Source organism: Accipiter gentilis, chromosome 30 (assembly GCF_929443795.1).
Source record: "Accipiter gentilis chromosome 30, bAccGen1.1, whole genome shotgun sequence".
Classification (NCBI taxonomy): Eukaryota; Metazoa; Chordata; class Aves; order Accipitriformes; family Accipitridae; genus Astur; species Astur gentilis.
In genome coordinates this window covers 13,214,592-13,238,546 of record NC_064909.1, presented here as the reverse complement: position 1 = coordinate 13,238,546, position 23,955 = coordinate 13,214,592, and the positions used below count along the sequence as shown (strand labels likewise).

Sequence of the window (23,955 nt, the reverse complement as noted above, 5' to 3'; positions counted from 1 at the left end):
AGAGCTTTTCTTAATTGCCCTTCCTAGGCAAGCCCAGTGGTATAGGTACAGGGCCATTTGCATATGCAGCCACATTTTGTCATAGGAAAGGAGATTTTGTACATGGCATGTTAATTTGCTTCACTTGTATAGAAGAGAATCTGCCTTCAGGGAGATGAGGCTGCAGCTCTGTTAGCCCTTTGTTCTGGTTCATCTATAAAATTTAGCATTAGGGCTTTTTTCTTTTCTTTCCCCTTTGCTTGCATTCTGGAAACTAAAGATCAGTATAACCCCCTACCTTCTCCCATGAATCAGCCCTTTCAAAATTTACAAAGATAGCAGTTACATCCTTAGGATTCTTTACCTGTTTTTTAGATCAGTAAAAGACATTAGCTTGCCCAGGTAAGTGCTAAAAGCCCTTCCCCCTACCTTCCCAAATTCAATACATTTCTAGTTAGAAATACAGATCCAAGAATTTATCTTTAAAACTTTATTTAGTTTTAAATGCGTCCACTTGATTACCTTTCAAAATGATTCAGTACCCCTAGTGGACAGAATATAGAAGCACACTGATGACAAAAATACTCAACTGAAAGCAGCTAAGCCTTCACCTGTGAGCTTTAGTACACTAAAGCACAATACATAACTGTGAAATGTTCTCCAAGATATCTGTATTCACTCAACATTTGCCTGGAATGTTGTTACCTCCATCGCAAACTGATTAACTTGGTTTTTCCCTTTTAAAGGCAGCAGTAATGAACCTACCTGTCTTTGATTATGGTAAAATAAAAGTTAGACAAGTTTCTGGAACAGAATGCTTGCAATAATCGAACAACTTTGCTATAATCATATTCTTTGTATGCTTCTGTAACCTGGGAGAGGGAGCAGAGAGAGATAAGAACAGAGCATCAATTTTCATCACATGGCATACAATGGCAACCCCTGATGAACCTGAACTTACAGAAACTGTAATGAGTGACACAAAGTCTGTGAGAATCTTTTCTTTAAAAGGTTGTTGGAGGGGAGAAAAAAAAAAAAAAAATGTAATTCAGTCAACAATCGTTTCAATTCAAGTTTGAAGGGAGAGGACAGGAAGAACCCCAGAAATTATGCCCATACTTTCTTATTCAGCAGAATGGTTCTAAGTGACAGAAGTGACTAAATTCTGGACTACAGCAGATTTCCAAAGCTCTAGAATTTTTTTTTGGTGTTTTTTGTTTGTTTGTTTGTTTTTTGTTTTGTTTATATCCTATTCTAGCTATTTCTAAAGACATGTAATTTGAGGCCCTGGGCAGGAGGGGAATGGGAAAAACTGGTTGATGTCAAAACCAAATTAAAAATGTTAAAAACAAAGCCTTCCTCTCAAAAGTTGAAGTGGGCTTAAGGGAGTGCACATTGCATCAGAGAAACCTTTGTGGTCATAATTTGCCTACTTGATACACACTCTTTACTCATACACTTAAGGAATTTTCCCTAGAGGGTATAACCGATGAAAAACATTCCATATATTCATTTAAATGCAATTTACCCTTACCTTGCTGCCATAATCTTGCAATAAATGCAGCATGTATTGATCTACTATGTACATCTCTGAAGCAGGGATGGAATCGGTTTCTGGGTTGAAGCCAGCAACGTTTCCCAGCATGAAGCGTAGTGTATTCCGAAGCTAGGAACAAACCAGAAAAATTAAACATTAATGGTCTGCAGTTTAGATGAAACACAAAATGATAATATTCTATAATGAATTAACTGAAGTTGGCTGTTTTTCAAAATGATTGTTTGAATAGCTACAAAAGCATCATAAAGAACACATACCAAAAGAACCTACATGAAAGTAAAAAGACTGGCTATTACCAAAGTACGCTGCAAAACCTAGTCTTTTCTTTTGTACACTTTACTATTTGATCCACAGATGTAAAGAGCAGTAGTACCTACCTAAATGAGTTCGGAAAAGCTTTCCAATGAATTCTCAGCCAACACAAAACCAAATGTAAAGAGGAGCTGTCATTAGAATGAAGAGGGTTAGCATATATGGCACTTACCTTGTTAATATCGTCTCTTGCAGCATTAAGTACAACAGGCCCAATCAGCACCTCAGTGAAAACATTTGATTCTGCCACCCACCAGCGGAGAACATCGGCACCGTATGGAGGGTCCTTGGTGTGATCCTCAGTGGAGACAGAAAGGCATACCAGTAAAACTGCTGGGGGTCCTGCAGCACAGTGAGCAGTGCCATTCTGTGGTGTCAGTGCTGTGAACATGCCTGTAAGTGTGCCCAGAAGGCCACTGTATTTGGAGGCCTTCACCCTCTTTTACCAGGATTCACTGTTAAGCCAGGGCGACAATGTATACTTGCAGCACTCTGTGTACAGGCAGTGCTAGAACTCAGGTTAAGTTGAGGTAAACTCATCTTACAGCCTTGAATCCTTTGAACTCTTAACATTAAAATAGCAATGTTAACATCTAAAACTACATACTTCCCCCCCTCCCGCGCTTTGGATCGTTTTCCACCCTGTTTTCAACTCTGAAAATGGCTTACCTGCTTTTTGAAAGAATAGAAACTATTGTGTGTTTTATTGAATCAGGTAAGTGAGTCTTTGTAAGAATTGATTCTTTTGTCCACAGAATTTCAAAATCTGCTTAGCAGCCTCAGAAAGAGCAACAGCAGGACCAGGGAGGGAAAAAAAATTCAGAGCATCACCTGCAGCGCAACCTCCCTGACCATGGAATGAAGTAAGCTTCCAGAGTCAATATAACAGCCTAGGCTGAGAGCAGACAAGATTGCTGGGGTGCAGCCTCTACTCTGACTGCTCTACTGCTAGGCCCAGCTTGTAGGTTTGTCAGTTTGAAAGCAAAGGTTAATTATTTTAATTATTTTTTAATCCTTCTGCTCCATCAACAGTGTTCCCAAGTAAAAAGGGACCATACTACACCTTCTATATAATGCATTTTCATTTCTCTTAGCACAGAACAAAGGTGTGGGGGTTTTGGCACTACAGCTGAAGCAAAAAACCTCAAGGTTTTTACTCCAGCCAAATGGAACTGCAGTGTAGCCAAAATCTGTAGAAGAGCCTTACGGAGTTATGCTACAAGACAGCTGTTTAGAGAAAAACATGCCACAAGACAGTTGCAGAATCTGGTAGTGAAAAATTTTAACTAGTGATTCTAAGAAACTCAAGAGTTTTACTTACTTCGCCTCCATTGATAACTACATCAGGGTCAACCACATTGCCAATAGATTTAGACATCTTCTCCCCTTTCTCACCAAGAGTAAATCCATGAACTACCAGAGTCCTGAAGAAAAGATTTTAGTGAAAACAAAATCCCAGTGAAAAATGTACATTAAGAATAGATTTCTAATGAGGATATTCCTAAGTCAAAACATACAGAAATCCTCTATTTTGGTAAGCCTGAGGCTTCATCTGTTGAGTTCGACCAACCATGAATACACTGTACTACCATCCAAGTAGTGCATACAACTTTATTTTCCTCATTTAATTTTGCCATGCGAACAACAGATTGGTTGCAGATACCCAGGGCTCACGTATTTCAGATGAATTAAAGACTAAAGTATTATTTCCTCTTTAAGCCAATACATTTCCCAAACTGCACAGCCTTCTTGCAACTGACTCACATTTCCCTTCCCTATGCTTTTCATCTTCCAGGGGAAAAAGTGTGTCACAGCTCCCATATAAGACATACACACAGTGATTCTGAATTCATTACAGCCTAGTGTTCAATTCACAAGTCAATGATTTTAGGAGATTTTGATACTGCACCTCCCATAATAATCACTTTGATTATGGGAATGGGAGAGATGGCAAAAGAACAGACCTGTATCTGATAATGTAATAGGATATACCTAAATGACTGAGAAAGAAAACATATATTAAAATTACGATGGAAAAAATTTAAGCAATAAATCCATTACAATCTAATCTGAGAAAAGCTTTATACTGAAAATGTAAGAACATAAATCAGATACTTGGTAATGGCTTGATTTTTCTTGTTTATACACTACTGTCCACACTATCAAAAGTTCGATAACTGAACTAGCAATGTGTCTACAATCCACGCACTTACTTATATGGTGCTTTTTTCCTTGCCGCCACACTAGTTAATAGAGAGGATTGAAACCAACCTCCCAGTTGGTCTTTTCCTTCAAGGTATGTATCTGCTCTTTGCTCTGCTCCTTTAAAAACAGAAGATTTTGTTTAAATTATCAGCCTATATCTTCAATCAAGTAATACACTTAATAGAAAAATCTCCGAAACTTATTCTGCTCTTTACACCTAGTAGATAAGTTACTTTTAATAAATGGTGTATGGTTACTTGAACATGATACAAGTGATTCATTAGTATCACAATTTTTTAAAAAATCCAAGACTCACTGAACTCCAAAATTTAACAAATAAACTTGCTTTCCCCCAAACAAAATAATAAATTATGAAAACAGAAGCTATCATGCTCAGAGGACTTCTTACGAAGTTCTCAAAATACTTTCCAAGTACTCCTAAATAAACTGAAAGACCCAAGAAAAGATCACGTACTTTGGAATTAATAAAAATCTATGCTACGACCTGAAACTTCAACAGTTGGGAATTACTAAGCATACAAGTCACAGATGTAACATGCCTGACTAGTGTGTGCAAGGTATCAGGTATTTTCAGAGGAGACCAGAAAGCTTTGGCAGTGACCACAGGTCACCTGCGACAGAATTTACACTTCTGGTCACCGGTGTTCCAGGAAGATTAAAAATTTCAGGAAAGATTTAGAACAACATGTGAAACAAAGCCTTTTGTGGGAGAGACGGGTCTGGAAGAGCCTGGCTTGTTTAGCTTATGCAGGTGCAGGCTAAGTGGAAATATTATTCCCTCTAAATACACAAAAAAGAAGAATGCTTGAGAAGAACAACTGGAGCTAATGAGTACTGTCGGCATCAGAGGAAAAATGGGCTACAAGGCACATAGACTGGGTATTAGCTAACTGCACTTTAAAAGCAGAAGAGCAAACCCAGCTTTTCCACAGGGCTGAAGGAGGGCAGCAAAATTTTACTGGTGGAATTGAGTCACTGTACAAAAATGTACAAGACTTGTTGACTCAAGAAGTCCCTCCTGATCCTAAACAATCCCAGACAGGTCACCATCAGAGCGAGAACAGAATAATGTGGAGCACAGCAGAACATGCAAGTCAAAGCCTACGAATGTGCAAAATTATACACATATTTGGAAGGAATTTAGTTTTGATTCTAAAAGTTGGTGGTGTAATTTTCCAGATATTCAGACAAAAGTTTCTCTATTCAGTTTTTATCTACTAGCTCCTTTTAGCCTCTTCCTAGGACCCCTGAGACAATGCTTCTTTCTGCTGCTGACACACTTGATTTATTTGTTTAACTTAATGGAAGTTTCAATATTTAGATCCATCTGCAATAAAAGGAAGTTCAACACTACAAAGGTCAAGGCCATACGGTTCCAGCTAGCACAGGAAAAATGTGTTAAAAACCATAACATCCACCCACACATTTGTTTATTCCTTCAAGAAAATCTACAAAGAGTTTGAGTTTTAAAAGTAGAATAAGTAGAGATCACCCTTTGTAGTAGCAGACTGCAAAAATGCTTGTCAGGACAAGATAAAAAAAAAAGTATTTGTGGTAAGGAAAAAAATAACTGGAAAATCTGTAACAACACATTTGTTATTTACAACTAGTCTACTAGTCACTGGTTTTAGAGAAATGAACTTTTCATGGAAATGCCAGTAGTTACTACTTAGAGAAGAAGTTAAATCAACAACTGATTACAAACAGCGAACTGCATTGGTCTTTTCTGACAGGAACTAGTACATCTGGCAGGCTGGCTAATGTAGCTTACAAAGTTAATGGAGGCCTGGACATTTTATCTCTGTAAAATACACACATGGGTTTTGCATATACAAAGCCTGCCTTTTAAGTGCACAGGTAGCTCCCCTACCTCACTTTCATTAAAGTTGTGATGGTTATACATAAATTAATTAGAACAGCATGCATGTTTCTTTGTAAATGGAAGAGTATGTCCGGCAACCCAGAAGGGACTTTTCAGTTGTTTATTTTATACTGAGATATAGTACATAGGTCATTAAAGAAAATTACTATTTATGATCCTTCTGGTTTGGATTTCAAGATTCCCTATCTTTGATCTTACAGACTTTGACTTTAGATTAACCGTATTGTATTTTAATGCCAGGAATGAATCAGCTAAGATAAATTCAAGTCTCTCAGTCAGCACAAAAGTTTAAACACTTAGATAGCTAAGTTGTAAAATAATCACATTCATTCAGTTAAATATTAGCCAATAAGATAGGGGAAAAAAGTTATGATGTTGAAAACCATGATCATTGAGATACAAAACTCGGGGTAAAAAGCTGTCTGACTTTTACCAATGGCATATTGCATCGCAGTAGAGTCCACTATGTATTTTTATATGAAATATTTTGAAAAATAATAATCTCAAGGTTGTAGTGCAGATGGCACTCTGCCCATGAGGAAAAAGTCAAGACCTGTAAGAGTATTTTAAGACAGAAAAGAACTCTCTAAAATGGATACTCCAAAGACAGCTACTGAAATAAGCCCTATCAAAAGGCTGAACACAAACTGAACTTAAAAGCAAAAAAGAAAAGAAAATGTCCTAGGTACCACAGCATTGAGTATTCAAAATTAGCAAATGTTTTTGAACCAAATTTTGCTTTCACCGCACCTTCTTTTTGGAGGCTGTATATTAACACTCTTCTACCTCACAGCAGTACTGCGAAAATGAATTTATTCACCTATGAAGCATTCAGACTTAAATTGTAGCATTGCATAAAAGAATATGGAAACAGTTCTTTCACAAATATTTGAGGCATGTGTAGCAAGAAAGAAACAGGATTGGATAGCACAACAATAAACTGTTCAGTGAAAACAGTGCTGGGCAAACAGAGCATTAACGAAGCAAACCGTATCCCCAGAACAGTGGGTTCCTCGGAGCACACTGCACTTGTGGATCTGCTCTCAATGGTGCAATCAGGGTAGTGTTTATTTTACACACAATCTAGTTATAACTGTATATTTTTGGTTCTGTGAGTACGGTAGCTAAATCTTTGATCTTAGTAAGTCACACCTTCCTACCTGCCACACTGCTGATGTAGAACGGTTTGGTTAATTTGTCATTTAGCTAGAAGTGGTACTCTTTGACACACCTAGGCTGGAAAAAGGAAGCCAACCATAATTTAATGAAAAAGGGGCAACTTTAAGTCATTTCCATGAGAACCATGCCCAGTCTCTGGTAGGAAATGCACCAAGGGAAGCGTTAGAAATATGACTGTATCCATGCAACCTGTGTATGCTTTAGCATTGAGCTTGCTGTCACTGAGCAATTCTGTTAGGCTGTTCAAATACCTCATATTGTGGAATCTCTCTCTCTTCTTCCTCCTCCCCACCCCCTTCCCAACCTACCATATTTTTGAAAGCAATCTGTGTGGCCATCAGCTAAAGGGATAAATTCTATAACTGCTGCATCTCATTTAATAAGCTTGGACAGAGCTAGTTCAAGGCCAGTGAAAACTCAGGCCTAAGTTCCCCAAGTTGCAGAGACGTTGAAGAGAATGACTTATTTTTGTGCGACTGGAACTGGCAGGGAAATCTGTAATGCCTTTTATTCCTGCTGGTTACTAACAGACAGATCATTGATCTATTATTTTCAATAACTTGAGTTCATGGTAGAATGAAACAATTATAAACATTAGTCTTGCACTTCCAGTTGCCCTGAAATTAACTCATGTGCTGCGAAAAAACCACTGCCGTGCATGACACCGTCATCAGAAAACAAGTAATAACTGCTGTTCTCACTGATCTGATCTCCTACTACAAAATTAACAGGTAGCACACCAGCTTCCATATGCCTCTGCTCTTTCATGAATTTAAGCCATGGGAAGTTCTTCTTCCCGTTATGACATGCTGTAAGCAATTTTGGATTTCTCCATGGATTTCATCCATTTTTCCCCAAAAGCACTTTGGAAAATAATCCCATCAGTTAGTCTGTTTATAAGCATTGCCTATTATTTTTATGGACATAGGAAGAAGTTCTGCAAAAAGTTTTAAAAGCTGGAGCATATTGGGAAATACAAGACAAAACTATTAATTCAACAACTTCTCTTGCAAAGTGCATTTTTCATAAATTAAAACAGTAATTTCATATGATTCATTGAGACTGTACTTCAACTTCTGGCAGTGGCTGGGAGCCTCGGTTACAGAGGAAAAAAGGTAATGCAACTTTTGTGTCATTTTGGATGATGAAGAGGCTTACGAGATCACACTGCTTGTTCATCCTTCCCCCCAACTTTTGAACTAGTGGGGCCACTCCAGTCATGTCAGACAGCAAAAGAAGATGCCTGACACACACCAAGTTCAAGCAAGACTAGATAGAGAAGAGGGACTTTTAATGGTTCCATGAAAGAAGTCTGTATTGTGAAAGACCCAGCATTTATTAGACATTACAGAATCCATACAGGAGCCTTACACAAATCAACAGCGAATCAAGAGTCTTTATTCTGCCATTCAACATGAGGTGTTTCCTCTACACAGGATTAGAGGTAGTTTTTGCATACTGAGGTGTTAAGCCCTTAAAGAATTCAAGTACGTACTGTGCATAAAATACTTTGTTATACTTTTCAAAACCAAACCAGAAAAATTTTTAAAGAGTAGGAACTTTAAGATATGTAAAGGTCTTCTAGAAAATGAATGTTTGCTGATGGTACTGTTGTCTGACCACGTTGCTAAGAAATAAAACCTCTGGTACTAACGTGTTTTATAATTCAATGAGATGGTTATCACACAATTGTGTACTGAGAGTTTAAAGTCCAACAGACTTGATGTATGGGACCAGACTCCTCCTTTAGAAAGGACTCCTGACTTTGGACTATCCTCCAGGCAAACAGTATACTTTTAATGTATTTTTATACAAATATATATCTGCTACCTGCTGAGCAGCACCTACTGGCAGTAGGAACTATAAATGGCATATAGCAAGTATAAATATTTTAAGCCACGATATACTGCTTTAGTTACTGAAAGTACTCAGAAGTGAAAAAGTACACCTACACTGTTAAAATTATAAAACTTACTCAAATTCAGGAGCTGATCTCAGTTTTGTTCTGCTTCAAATAGCATGCGCAAGCACAAACTGAAATTTGTTAACTGAAAATAATTTAAGTGTTACCAACTAGCAACAAAGTACGTTGGCCATTTGTGTCATGAAGCTTCTATACTCAAAACAAATTACATTCTGATTAGAAGATATATGGTATGCCATGTGGCAGAATCATTCAGAATAGAATATTAGAAAGATCTCAATTTCAACTATGCTGAAAATGAGTTTGCCAACATTAAGCCCTTATCTTTACAAGCAAAAGCAGCTTTACAATAAGTCACAACCAGTTTGCTGCTGGCATAACCTAACTCAGTTTTGCCAATACCAACGCCACCATGCAAAACAGTTATATTTTGTTCTCCAAGTATTTTAAAAGAAAGATCAACATATTAATTCTGTACCTTCCAAAACATGAGCCCAGGAAGTTCCACTGTCAAACCAGATGTCTAGGACATCCTGTCCCTTGACATAATCCAAAACATCGTGACCACCAGCCTATTGGAAAAACAATTATTAAATAATACAAATAGAATACTCAGTACATCGATGCTTTTCAAAACTAAAAATAAAGTAGATTTGGTTTCTAGACCAGTTTTGTACAGGCTCTGCTACCAACTTTGTGAGTGAACACAAAATAATCTAGGTAACTTTTCACAAGTGTTTCACAAGTGTTCAGATAGTTGCTGATGAAACCCCAAAACAGAACAAGGAAAAGTTACCAAAAAAACTGAGATGGCAGAGTAACACTACAGTTTGTGTGCTAGCTTAAGAACACAATTGTTAAAGGAACAATAAAACGTTAGGAAAAACAAAATTAAAATTCTAATCTATTTTAATGACAAAGACTTAATATATATCTGGGCTCAAAATTTGGCTAATTAGGATGTCACTTTCCTCCTCAACTAAAAGGAGGAGGAGGAGGACTGAGATCTCTGCCCTGAATTAATGGCACAAATCTGATTGTGTGTATTTTGCCATACTCAGATCTCACTTTCTGAATATTCCTTTCACATGATACCTTCTCATAAAGGTAAAAGACTGAAAAGGATCATAGGAATACATGAAGGTTTTATATTATTTCCCATGACTGGACTGTCTCAAGCACCTTCTGTATTTGAAGTAAAAAAATTACCTTTGCTACAGCCTCTTTTGATAGCAGTTGTTCAATAGGAAGGGTCCACCATGCATCTGTTCCTTGCTGCTCCACTACTTTGATGACATCTGTGATAGTTTCACTGGGTTAGAAGGAAAAAGAAGTTTTACACATTGATGAGTTAATCATACCTTTCTACAATATCCCAGATCCAAAGTGGTGAGGTATACTGATAAAGAGATCAAGCTATTTAAACCTGTGATTTTCCAGCTTCCAATCCACACAAGACTCCACAGAGCTTTCTGCCTGTATTAAAAAGACTTCCTACTTTAGTATTCCAAGTTGGGTAGGGTTGTGTAAAACCTGGACATACAGAAACCTGCGTGTATTCCAAATAGCTTTTTCTGCAAATACTCAATAACTGGGCACTCAGAAAAGATGCCAGCAGCTTGAAAACTTCTAAAATCCATTTCACTTGCTATTTCTTGACCTTGACTTTACAGAAACCAAACAACTATTTCCGCCCCCCCCCCCCCCCAAATATTTGCTCTTTTTGACAACAGGCTTCTTCTCTCCACTGTATAAAGGGACCTTGAGAACTCATGTGGAAATGGCGAGTTAGGAAGTGGCAGCGTTTCGAATAACGTACATATATATTAGACTTCTGGTTGCCTGGATTCCCCCTTTTTAGCAATACATTTCTTAAAATTTAAGAAACATTTATATAAGTATATTAATCCCAATAACTTGGGAAACTTAAACTTCTGTACCCAGTAGAGGAGTGGAAACAACCATTCAACGTATGCTCTGAAGGCAATATATGAGTTCATATGGTATAGCACCAGCCAAGACAAAGGTCCTGAAGTAAATAGATACTACAGAAATAAGAAAAATAAAAGGTTTACTAAGCATTTCTTCTGATGTGAACAACCACAAGGCATGCGGTTCTGTGCACTATTTATGACACATTCAGTTGTTGTCCCCAGTAGGTAAGACTATGGGGAACTGATTTTTAATATCATTTAATGCCAAGTGTAGACATAAATTAAGATAGCTTTAAAACCAAAACAAACCACACACACTTTGTCTTGCTGACTTACAGAGCACTTGCTAAAGTGGTGATTTTTAAGACATCTGCTGTATTTAAGGTATACAGCCGATGCTCATGACCTGCCAACTTCAAACTAAAACCTGTGTTACCCAAGCCACCAGAGATTTGGTTTTAACTCAAAAAAATGAAGATTTAATCAATTAATTATCTTCTTGACACAGTATTGTGAAAGGGGAAAAAGTAAAATAATGATCTGGCATAATTATCTTGAAAACACAAAAGGAAAATTATCTAACTTCTTTAGTGTCATCACTCAGTTTTGGACTGCAGCACAGTATTTTTTCTGCACTGCTAAGAAGTTGAGCTACATCACTACAACATTTAGTGGACTCCTACAGAGTTTAAGCATGAAAACCCACGTTCTCCAAGAAGACATAGAACAAATTATTATTTAATTACATGACAAGAAGTGCAACATTAAGAGGAAAATGCAGTTCTGCTCTTGATTGTGGGAATAAAATTGCAATGATAGACCAACAGATTTGTATCAATCAATCAATATACTTTTCAAAGTAAATTCCTGTAGAACATGCCAGTAGGTTTTCTGAAAAGAAAAACCACTAACCAGTAACACTCACAAAGCGACAGCCACCTAGCATACCACTGCATTCTTACCCTTTCAGGCTAGAATGGATGTCATTCACCTTCCAGTTTAATGATAGGACACAACTGATGGCTTTGTAATATAACTGCTAACATTTATCTTGGTAAAACAACATTTAGGAGCTCCCGTTCATAACAGTATCTTTTCCTTTCAGAAATATTTGCACAGAGGCCTATTTGCCTATACTTCCAACTGTGAAGTGTTACTTCTCCAAGACAAAAGCAAACAACTCCAGTTCTGGTAAATTCAAGGCAGACAGCTGAGAAATCCCTGATTGTCTTGCCTCCGTCAGGCTAAATCTTCAAATTCAGAAAGCTCTCAAGAAAAAAAATAAAAAATAAAAAAATCAAGTAAGCCAAGAAGTTTGTTTGTCTCAGCCCAGACTAAACTATTCCACTTAATTTGTCTCTCTCTTTCTTGCAGGGTCAGTACCTTCTACTGAAGAGGCTGGCTTTACACCCAGACCTTCAGTGATGACACAGACCATAGCACCTGGGAACATTTTAGAAAAAGCAATACACAACATTATTTTTCACTCCTTTTCAACAGAAGGCTCCATCTTTGATTCTTCTCAAATACACTATCAGTGTAATTTTAAAGACAATTACAGATAACTAGTTGTCTTCAAGTGAATATTTCAAGAGCTCCCTCCACAGTCTCAGTGCCTCCTGTTACTGGCCAAGTCTTACCCATGGAAGTCACCACCAGAACAGAGAGTAGTTAAATTAAAAAGAGGATGATTTACCCTAAAACGTGCTTATTACCACGTAAGATGTTAGTGCACGTTGAGTGATTCATGGAAGAAGCAATTCTGTGCTCAGCTAATGGCTCTGTCACCAAATTAGAGCCAGAAAATTTTTCTAATCAAGAATCATACCCATAACCAGTATTAAAAAAAAAAAAAAAAAAAAAAAAAGCAACCAGCATGCCCTATAAAACAAGTAGAAAATTTAAACAGGAACTAAGCTTGCCTTCCACGTAACTTTTCCATATTGCAAATGCAGTTCAGTGGAGTGACATAAACTCTAGTGATTAATTCATTTTCAACCTATACATTCTTAAAACATTCAACAGGTATTTGATGATATCCATGTTTGTAAGGATTTTTAAAAGGTGATAAATCCAGCTGCAGACCAAAAGTAACAGCTACCTTGGACAACACATAGGAATATACCCTTAACAAACAAACAACGTTTTCCAGCAACTGTCTGGATTCAGTGTGATCACAGAAGAAACATCAGTTTGTCAGATGTTCTAAGCTTTAAGTAAAGGAGATACAGCCTGAAGTGCCACCAGTTTTCCAACATTACAACTGTTAATTGCAATGACATCTCTCCCCGATGGAAGAGATAACGATTAAGGGCAGGCCTATCACACAAATATTTGGAGCATTAACAAGGGGGAGGATCTGAAACACTGTGTTAGTGCAAACTGTATTTACCTGTAGTGAGGATGAACTGCTCTCCTTTCCATTGGAGGCGGGAGGAGGGACAAGAAGGAAATAGAACCTTGCTATCAATCTCCCTTGGGAAACCATCATAAAATGACTAATGACTGCCTTCATTTACAGTAAGTAAGTATTGCCAATGCCACACAACAGTTGTCTACCATTGCAGATACACCATTACTACAAAACATACTGTGGACTAACCTTTTACCAAGTGTAGTGCTATGCAATGCAAAGGCTTATATTGTTAATTCATGAAGGGCAGAATTATTTTAAAGACACATTTTCATGACACGTTAACTAATAGATTATGATTATGCTACAGATAAAAGTTTTCAGACAACTAAAAGGTGGTCAGATTTGTGTTATCAATCACTTACAAGAAATAAGGAGTCAGTGACTGTGAAGTCAACTTGTTATTGACCAATATTCTCAAAATTCTATCATAGTTTCAAATCAAGTGAAAAAAAAATTTTTAGCAGTGCAAGTTTTTTTCATTATATTCAGTTTCCCTACCGAATATAAGTGAACATTAACAGACAAGTATTTTATAAGAGGAGATAGTTAAGACCAAAGATTTACAGGATACCATTTCAACAAGTACTATTTCCTCCTACAGTTTGAAAAAAAACCAAGACAAACAAAAAAACCCAGCCTTTTCCTCTAATCTTTTCCCAGGATCCTTACGATAAACTATTACCACAACAGAGAGAAATGAATATATTTCAGGTATCCGTATTGTAAGGTAGAAGATTTTTGCAAAGTACTTTTATGTGAGGTGCAAGTGAAAACCACCTTTCTCAAATAACTACTCATCACTTTATAATCTGTAGGCTTCAACGTAAGCATGATAATTCACCGAGTTAGCAATAAACACCATTGTAAAACTTTGCCCTGTATTCATACACTATCTAAAAGAACTTGCATTACGTGTCACTCGCTACGTTTTAACACTGAAACCTCTACGGCAATTCACGCTACCATGACACCAGCCAATCACTCTGAAGTCTGATATTGATTATGCTGAACACTTATTTAATGTGTTAACAGAAATTAGGTGGCACTAAGATATAGTCGGCAGGAGAAGAATACAGTGCCTGATGTTCTCTCGACCTCTTTTCTAACAACAGTAAAGAGTGCAAGTATCTTCTTTTTTCCATGAACGTTGATACTGCTGCAGTAAGTACTTAGGTTACGGTAAGTTGCTATTGCTTATAAGCCACTGAAATGTCTTAATATTTTAAAAAGCAAATGAAAGCACAGGGTAGATCTACTTCATAAACAGGCTGGGGTTATCTTTGTCAGAAATTTAAGTTACTTGTTAATCACAGAGAAAAGGACAAAAGTCTTCAGGCATTAGAATAACCTTTGCAATAGTACTTATTATTACCAGTATCTGAACAGTGAATTTGTAAAGAAGATATTGCATGAGGTCAGATTAATGTATGTATCTCACATTTATTATCTGGTCTGAGCTACTAGTGGAATTACAAATCTCCCATTTTACTTTTGGAGCTCTTTCTCTCTTCTCTTCCACAAGTTACAGAATTTCCTAGAATCTGAACTTTTTGTCTCAAAACCTATTAAATTTTGAAAGTTGACAAAACAGTGTAAGTGTTTATTTGTGCATGTATTCTATTTAAGGTCTTTTTTCTCTACTCATGCAGAAAAATTGAGCAGAATCTTACCTCTATATTCTTAATGAAAATGGCAATAATGAAAAAATGTTCTCTCTTTTCTCTCTCTCATATAGGGTTTTATTATTTTATAATAATTTTTAAATGCCTGATTGCAATATGATGTGTATACTCTACATAAAGAATCTAATAATCACTGGCGTATTAAATTTAGATCCATAGACAACAGTGTCATACAATCAAATGTCTTTTAGGTCTATGGGGAGTCACAGCAGCAAAGGGGGAAAGACTCATGGAGATCTTGCATCAAACTTGCTGCTTACAAGATTACAGTCTAGCTCTTGGCTTTCAAGTCAGAAAGACAGGATTGTCAGTGTGGGAAAAATATTCTGTTAAGACACGTGCAGTTGCATCTTGAAAGAGCACCTTTCTGCGGCCTTTCACATGGCAAATTCAGGGGAAACTTTCATTTAACAGAGGGAAACAGCTGTTTATTTTAGGGACTTTTTTTTTTTTTTTTAAAGTGTTTTCACAGGTGATACAGAAACAGGATCACTCAAGATCGACCATTGGTGCTCTCAAATGTAACAGCAACTCCATGTGGACTACACTGACTTCCAGTGGAGATGCTGTTACTTTTGATAGCCACTGAAAAACTCCATAGCAGCTGCTACTGGAAACACATTTATCCAGCATTTTAGGTAAGAAAACAGTTTTTGTTTTTAAATGCAAGTTATTTACTGGTTTTTTAATGATATTAATTATTCACAAAATCTGAATATGAAACTTATGTGTTAGAAATACGTCAACAACCTACTGTGATTATGATTTTCAAAATGATACTGTAAATGCAACAAAATATTTAGGCTTAGGTGTTTATTTCAATAAGAACTGGTGTCCAGGAAAATGACCTATGAATTGACAGACTGCTTTCTAAATTTGCCTGTCATTTCTATAGGCCAATATTCTGTGCACTTTTCCTACTCTCATTACAGAAGTTTGCTATGGCTAACTTTAAATATTTAATGAGTGTTTTAAACTTTTCTTTGAAAATTTCACCTCTACTGTAAAATATGATAGAAGTAAAGAGTACTGACTATAAATAAGCATCAGAAGCTGTCAGTCAAATGAAATAAATCTACTTTTCAAGCATATTGGATATGTCTTTTTTTTTCTCCTGAATGTCTCTCTTTTTTCACCAGATCAACTCTACCCAAACACGCCATACTGTCACTCTGTTCATTCACCTACATAGGTGACTACTAGGCCAATAGCTACACACAAAGGTCGAGCTGTTAAACTGTTGCAGAGTTTATCACATCAGAATGCCCTGATTGCCTCATATCGTACAGCTCCAGCAATAATCTCACACAGCTCAAGCACTTACAAAAGACATGCAGGCATGCTTTTTAATACAGGTCACTGGCTTTCAAGGTAATTTTACAATAACCTGAAGGAATTCCCATGCATCCCTCCTTTCAAATGCTTTCTGTACCAGCTGGGTCAGCTCCTTTATGTTCTGAAGGAGCTATTGCTTCATGATGCCCTTCCTGTTTGACTACCAACTGCTAAACTGTTTTTCATTACACTCTTACTTTGTTGTTAAACTACACATTTAACGATTTTAAGCAAGTGCAAGTAACACACTCAACCCTACTCTGCAGACAGGCTACAACAAGTATTCCTCGGAAATCATCATTTTATGTGAACATACACTTACTTTTTAATATGGTAACAATCTTTGTAGGTAAAATGATTTTACGCCCCACACAGCCTCCATCCATTTCCTGATGTGCGTCAGCATTATTCAGGTACTACAAACGACTACAGTTATTGTGGTCTTTTCTCACAGTTATTGCCTACTGAGAGAGAGTCAAAGTACATATCTGTGCGCCTACACACCCAGTCACGCTAGGTGAAGCTAAGGACTAACTGCTTAAAGTCCACTCCCTGCTCTCCACACCCTAAGCCTCACCTACTACTATACTTATGTGCTCAGTCCAGCCTCTGGAAAACAAGCTGGACTCTCTGCAGTATATTTATTCAACACCAGAATAAAAAAAGTTCTGCAACACTACTAAGTTCACCTCCAGCTATGCAATCTTACTACCCATAATGAATTAGCACAAACGGTTGTAAGGTTAAGATGTATAAAATGGCATATCTCAAGACAGAAAACAGTTATGGAAATGAACAATGAACATGGAACTCCACAATACTATTTTTATGAAATAATTTCTTAGAGGATATTCACAATTGAAAACCTCTGTCTCCCGAAGGGGTAAAAGCAGAACTCTGTTACTCCTTAAAAGACAGAAAACGATCATATTTGGTTGAGTTTTCTTGTTTTAAAGCATAGCTTGGATTTCCTCCACATTACATTTGAATTCCTGAAATGCATCTGGAACTCCTGAAATGCAGTGTTTGCAATATCTGGATACTATTAACCAAAAGATGGCAGAATAAGGCTAGCATCTGAAGCTTTAGACATACCAAACCACACAGCTAAAGCTCTAGACGTACCAAGCCATATAGTTAAAGGTCACTTACTTACATTTATTGAGGCTGGCTCTTCAAAAACACTAATTTCATTTTGAAACAAAGTGCAATTACTTATTCTGCAATCAATTTAGTTATTCAGCTTCAGATAATCTCATTGTCACTTATTCGATAGCAAAAAGCTATTTTGACAAAATACCTGTACTGTTCAATTTACAGTGCTACAATTACAGTTGCAATCTATTCTAACTACAACTTGCATTTCACTCCTTGCTTAAACATAAAGGTCATTGATTACTGCCAGCTCACTTAATTTGAAGATGAGGAATGAAAGCAGCAATCAGTATCAAGGAGACTTTTCAGGTAACTTAAATATCTAAGTAAAATGATTCCTATTACTTACATAGAAGCCACCTTCAGCAATGAGGTTTTGATTGCTTTAATTTATAGCTGAATTAGTTCTGTGTATAAACAATTACAAGTAAAAGCATGTATTTATACTTAAATAGAAGTTTTATAACATTGTATAACTGCAGCACAACAGACAGTGCTCATTCTTTAATTTTTCAGTATATAAAGCTAGACAAATACCTGTTTATCAAGCATTCTCCTGTGTTCTTCTGATAAAAAACAGGAATTGGAACACCCCAACATCTTTGCCGTGATATACACCAAAAGGTCCTTCTGTCCAGCATTTCGAGCATTCTGTTCGCTGCAGATGTAGGAATAACTTTCACTTTTTTCAGCACATCCTATGAAGTAGACAGTGAATTGTTGAACATGCTACAGCATTCAGACAAACACTGTTTATGCTACCATTAAAAAAAAAAAAAGGAACAGGTCTACACTCCCACTCCCAGTATTGAATAACATGTTCTCGGGCAACTGTCACATTTACTTTGTTTACGTCACTGCACATTGCTCTTCAATAACATATTTTGAATGCTGTATATACTGTACATTTCCCCAAAGAACAACCAACACTTTTTTGCCAGCTCTGATTTTCTAGCAGATGAACCCTTAAGCAAGTTAGAAATGGCATCTATCTGAAGTTTAATAGCTCATTGTGTCTTGTGCTGTTGTTTACTTTGAAACCCCACCTTGATACACGCTGCCTTTATTAGAGAGTGTGGGCAACCACTCACTCCCAACCCTGCTGAATAACCATCGTATTTTTCTTCATTCTAGATAAAGATGAATAAGGAATAAACACCTCATGCCCCACTTAGAATGAAATCGCTGTTACCCAAGACAGCCTAAGGTGCTGGTCTGAGTTTTCTGTGTGGATGTACATAATTTCAAAGTGCACTGCATATTCAAAAAAATATGTTTTAAAGTTATTTAAATTAGGACTGTGGCAAAATTAACAGGGGAGCAAACAAAGATGTCATGCCATCCAAGGCCACCATAACAACAAAGGTAATTTTAACAGTGATAAAAATTGTCTCTTCTTATTTAATTCCTTGAAACATTGTATTTTAAAAAATATTTTGGGGAAAATAATTCAGTAGCTCTAAGAAACTTAGATCTTCTGTAAATACAATGAACAAATATGTCAGTCAATTTATTTATCATGGATTATATCAATATTGACAAAAACCCAATAACAATCATCACTTCTACAAATAATTAACACTTTTCAACTACTGTTTGTAAACCCTAGAGAAGAACATATTCTGGAGTGAGCTACAGCAAGATAGTTTTGCTGATTCCAAATGGCATTAGCTGTCTTTAAATGTCCCATAAGAAAGCAAAATTATATACCTGTGCTGTAGCCTTCACACTTGCTGTGTTTACAAACCATTGTTTGCTGGCTCGAATGATCATTGGCTTTTTAGTCCTCCAGTCATATGGGTAACTGTGCACATATTTCTCCTCTTTTAACAAACTCCCGGCTGCTTGAAGCATCTGAATGACTGAGAGAAAAAAATGAGGCAAGATTAAAATCCAATTTGAACATACTACTACTGTTAACCTCAATTCATTCCTTTTCATGATCAATACATAGTAAGAAGTGCCTGTACCTCATCCATATTCAAAACATGTTCAGCTTATACCAACCCTCAACATATACCTGCAAGAATGTAACTGATGAAGTAACAAATGGCTACATTAAATACTCACCAGCTTCATTCCCCTCTTCAAGGACATTCTTGTTTTGAAGTTCAGGACCTGCAGCTTCAGTAAAAAACCCACCTTCATCCACAAGGCAATCCTTAAAATAAATACGTTAATCATGTCAATAAAATACCATGTGGCAATTAATTACCTTTCTGGTATTCAAAGCGAGTTAAGTACTCTGCCGAGTAACTACTTTTCTGATGAACAGCAAAGTATGTTATATCTAAGTACACTTCCGATTTAGTGAACTGCAATTTAGTAATCTACCAGGCAAGTGAATTTTACCTATCAGAAGAAATAAGCATCATTATGTTTGCAAATATACCACAACTGCCTTACATCAAGTCACTGGTTATTATTTCAATGACTTTTCAAATTAACAGTGAAAAACAAAAACAAACAAACCCCCAAGAAAAACCCTAACTCCAAAAAAAAAGAAACCAACCAGAAACATGAGTATAATCAGGTTTTGGAACATCTCAAGAGTCACCTCTTTAAAAAGGTAAACGAGAAAAAGAATACCCTGCATCTCCATTTCCATCAGATGCAAACTGCTCGTGCATAACTAAACTGTATTTACGTATTTGTTTAAAACAAGCTTTGCTGAAAAAGAATAGTAATAATGACCTACATAACTGGTGATTTACTGGTCTGCAAGATACAGCATTAAAAGCCAATTCTGAGTAGAGAGCCAATATCTGAGAACTGTTGTCTGTGTTATCCTTTAAAAAACAAAACCAAAAACACAGAGAGAAAAGAAATTGGATTCTATTCTACCACTTCCCTGTAACCTTTAATTATCAAAAACTTCATCCTTTTATTGTGATACACACTTTAAGGTTAGTCCTTGCAGGACTTACACTTATGTGAATGCTTCAAAACACTTATGTGAATACTTCACATAAGTATTACTTATGTGAATGCTCACACTTATATGAATGCTTCAAAACATCTTCAGGTTCTATGCACAAATTACAACAATCACTTTAGGGGCACATGATCAAACAGTTGCAGGAAATCAAGAGCAACAGCTGGAAAAAAAAAATAAAGTACCGTGGGTAGCTGATGGTGGGAAGCTACGCTGTAGTCTTCCATACCATGAGCTGGGGCTGTATGAACTAGTCCTGTTCCTTTTGCCATTGTCACATGATTTGCAGGTAACAGAGGAGAGACTCTGCCAGGAATTGTGGGATGAGCACAAGAACCATCTGCCAAATCTACACCTGGGGGTGCAAAAAACCAAGAGAAAATAGAGAAACAATTAATGCATTCAGCTTCTTTAGCAGAGAGCAGAAATGGAACAATTGATCTGCAAGTGTATACACAGGATACTATTTGGATTTACTACTACTTTATCTCATTTGTGTGTCCCTCTCCAACCGTTTTCAAATTCTCTGCATTGTTAACCTTGCATACAGGTTTGGGGTTTTTTTCGTTCCTTTAAAGAAAAAGCTTTTCCTCTACTTTAGAAAATGGTATTCCATTAGTAGTGACATTCCACCTAGAGACACTCCATACATTCCCATTCCTTGGAGACCACTGTCTCAGTGTTCCAGAAACAGATCTCAATAATGATTTAGTAGGCTAAAACCCTTGAATTTGGGATCCATTCCTAGTTCTGCCATTAAGTAGTTATATTATCATGAACAATTCACTTAAATTCTCTAAATTACATACAGAGAGTACAGCACAAATGAAGCTAGTGACAATTTAAGGTTAAAAAAAAACCCTGAAGAAATCTTAGTAAAGCCTTGCTGAAACTGGCCTTCGTTGAATGGTTTCTTCCTAGAAGGAACATGTTTAGGAACTGCTGTCAGACAGGTAGGTAAACAAATACAGAAAGGTAACAAATATAACCAATTACTAAATATATGGGAAAATAAAAAGAACAGCTTCTAATATAAAATTTCTTTTCAAGAAGGTCCAGCTCTACTGTTGTATGTAATCTGCAAATCATGTGATTCAAGAAGGTGGAACCTTTAAGAACACCTCCAGGTAATTTTATCATTAGGTAAAAACACGATTATTAAGCAGAGAAACAGGTAATTTTCTTCCCTCTGAAAAAGAGGGCATGGAAAGACACCAAAACAACCTGAAGAGAAGATCAAAGAAACCACCATTCTCACCTCCTTTAGATATGCCTATTTCCAGCACTGAATCACTGATAAAGGCAAATGAATAAAGCTCACAAATGACACATTAAATCCGGACTCATGACATCGCATCAGAAGTCTGTCTATTAAGAAATACCACTATGCAGTTTGTTAGGATGCAAACTGAACCACTTTAGCTTGTCTGTAAAGACAACAGTCACCTACAATACCTCAACATTCTTCATGTTTATGGCTTAGGACACCTTTCAACAATGAAAAACTTGAAAAGTAACATAACATGACAACAGCAGCTGATAGTGCTACCAATTCTGCCACACAAGGTAATTTCAATAGCTTTTGTACAATTTAGCACTCAGGCAGTCAGCAAGCACACTTGTAATTAGCTCTTTGTTCTCATCAGCAATGGGTGAGAAAGACAGACAAACTGCATTCAGCGTAATTAAGATTTTGATACTGAACAGACTTCCACTCTGTTTAAGTTTTCCAAGTGTGAATCCAGATTTTTAAAAGTACTTTGAAATCTATGGATGAAAATTTGAGCTACAATACACCAATACTAAATCTGACAGACTATTACTCCTCTTTGTACAATTTAGTGAAGCATATTCTCAAAATATAAACAAACTTAATAATACATCAAAACTGAAGCAGTTTTCAGACACCTGCAAACAAATTTCTAAGCAACTTATAACAATATTAAAACCTACCTTTACATGTTAACATAACCTCAAACGGCCTGTCCAAAACAGCAGCTGTAGATTCAACTCTATCTGCTGCTAGAATGAAGCGTTCACCAGTAGTTGTACATTTCACAATTGAGTATCTACAATACAAATATATATTTGTCATACTAAATAATTACAAACACCATAAAGCTACAAATTGTTTAAATGCTCCATCTCTAAAAGCAAAATATGTTTTAAAATCTACATGTCCAATTCACTCATAAATCTCAAAAGAATTTCAAGATAATGTAACATCAGAAAAAAGAAATAACTTTTTAAAAAAATGAAAGCAGAAATTAATATATTAATATAGAACAAAGCTTAAAATTGTGTCACTTAAAAAAACAAAAACAAAACATAAAAAAAAGATGCCTTAAACAAAAAGTAATGGTAGTCCAGAACATTTTAACTTTGCAGATAAATGTTGATAAGGACTGATGCAGATCACTGAACCAAGTTAAAGACACATACGCTGAATCTGGCATGTAACAAACTGCTTGATTTGCTGGCACAGTCCAAGGTTGTGTGGTCCAGACTAGCACGCTAGCAGAGGATGATCCATCTACAGATGTAAATTAGAAGTACTTTACTTAAAATTCTAACAAAAATAAAAGCTATCAATCTTAAAATCTATACAGAAGTCATACCTATCACAGAAGTCAGCTTAGGTGGTGACTTTAACAGGGGAAATTTCAGATACACAGAACGACTGACATGCTGCTCATTGTATTCAAGCTCTGCTTCAGCCAAGGCTGTTCTGGGTAGATAGCAAACATAAGTTAACACACTTGAACACGAAAAGCTACTGATATCCTTGCTAAAATTTTGAGGACAAAATTCTAAGTTGATTCTTACTTTGCTGAAGGGGACCAGAACACAGGCTTATAGTCCTGATAAATGAAACCCTAGAGGAAAGGGAGGGTAAAAAAAGTTAGGAGAATCGAAGCTCCTGACAAATCAAAACACACTTCAACAGAAGTTCAACATACCTTATCATACATTTTATAGAAGACTCTCAGCTGGTTTGCTTCATACTTTGGATCAAACGTACGGTAGCAGTTAGCCCAATCTGCCATTACACCCCAACGAATGAAGGCAGATTTCTGCTTCTCAATTGCTCTTTCTGCAAATTCTCTAGCTAAAGGGAATAGTTCCATTAAGCACATGGTTTAGCCCACTAACATCAAATCTAATACCATTTAAAATGTGCTACTGATGTTCAGCCTGAGCTGAACATATTGAAACTATGCACTAATTACTGATTTGTATTAAATAGATTATTATGGCTCAAAAAATATATATTTCAGTGAAGTAGTTATATAAAATGACTACAAAGAGTAAAAAGATTCAGGACCAGCACTTTTTGACTAATATAGGGACATAAAGCACAAATGTCTCCAGAATATAAACTTTCTTTTTAAGGAAGAGGGGGAAAAAAAATATTTAGTTATGAAGAACAATTTCTCA

At 36.5% G+C, this 23,955-nt stretch overlaps 1 protein-coding gene across 2 annotated transcripts in view; it reads right to left on the bottom strand.

Annotated features, from left to right (window-relative positions):
* The window catches only part of IARS2 (isoleucyl-tRNA synthetase 2, mitochondrial), a 30,467-nt gene that overhangs the window by 2,780 nt on the left and 3,732 nt on the right, over positions 1-23,955 (bottom strand). For both annotated transcript variants that reach the window (XM_049833482.1, XM_049833480.1), the window contains exons 4-19: positions 23,478-23,626; positions 23,344-23,393; positions 23,136-23,245; positions 22,960-23,050; positions 22,471-22,586; positions 20,703-20,872; positions 19,653-19,743; positions 19,293-19,444; positions 18,120-18,280; positions 10,270-10,372; positions 9,539-9,632; positions 4,063-4,171; positions 3,171-3,273; positions 2,022-2,147; positions 1,514-1,645; positions 745-851 (exon numbers count right to left, since the gene is read on the bottom strand). In XM_049833482.1, the coding sequence (XP_049689439.1) occupies positions 745-851; positions 1,514-1,645; positions 2,022-2,147; positions 3,171-3,273; positions 4,063-4,171; positions 9,539-9,632; positions 10,270-10,372; positions 18,120-18,280; positions 19,293-19,444; positions 19,653-19,743; positions 20,703-20,872; positions 22,471-22,586; positions 22,960-23,050; positions 23,136-23,245; positions 23,344-23,393; positions 23,478-23,626 (1,864 nt within the window). The remainder of the gene's footprint in view (positions 1-744; positions 852-1,513; positions 1,646-2,021; positions 2,148-3,170; positions 3,274-4,062; positions 4,172-9,538; positions 9,633-10,269; positions 10,373-18,119; positions 18,281-19,292; positions 19,445-19,652; positions 19,744-20,702; positions 20,873-22,470; positions 22,587-22,959; positions 23,051-23,135; positions 23,246-23,343; positions 23,394-23,477; positions 23,627-23,955) is intronic.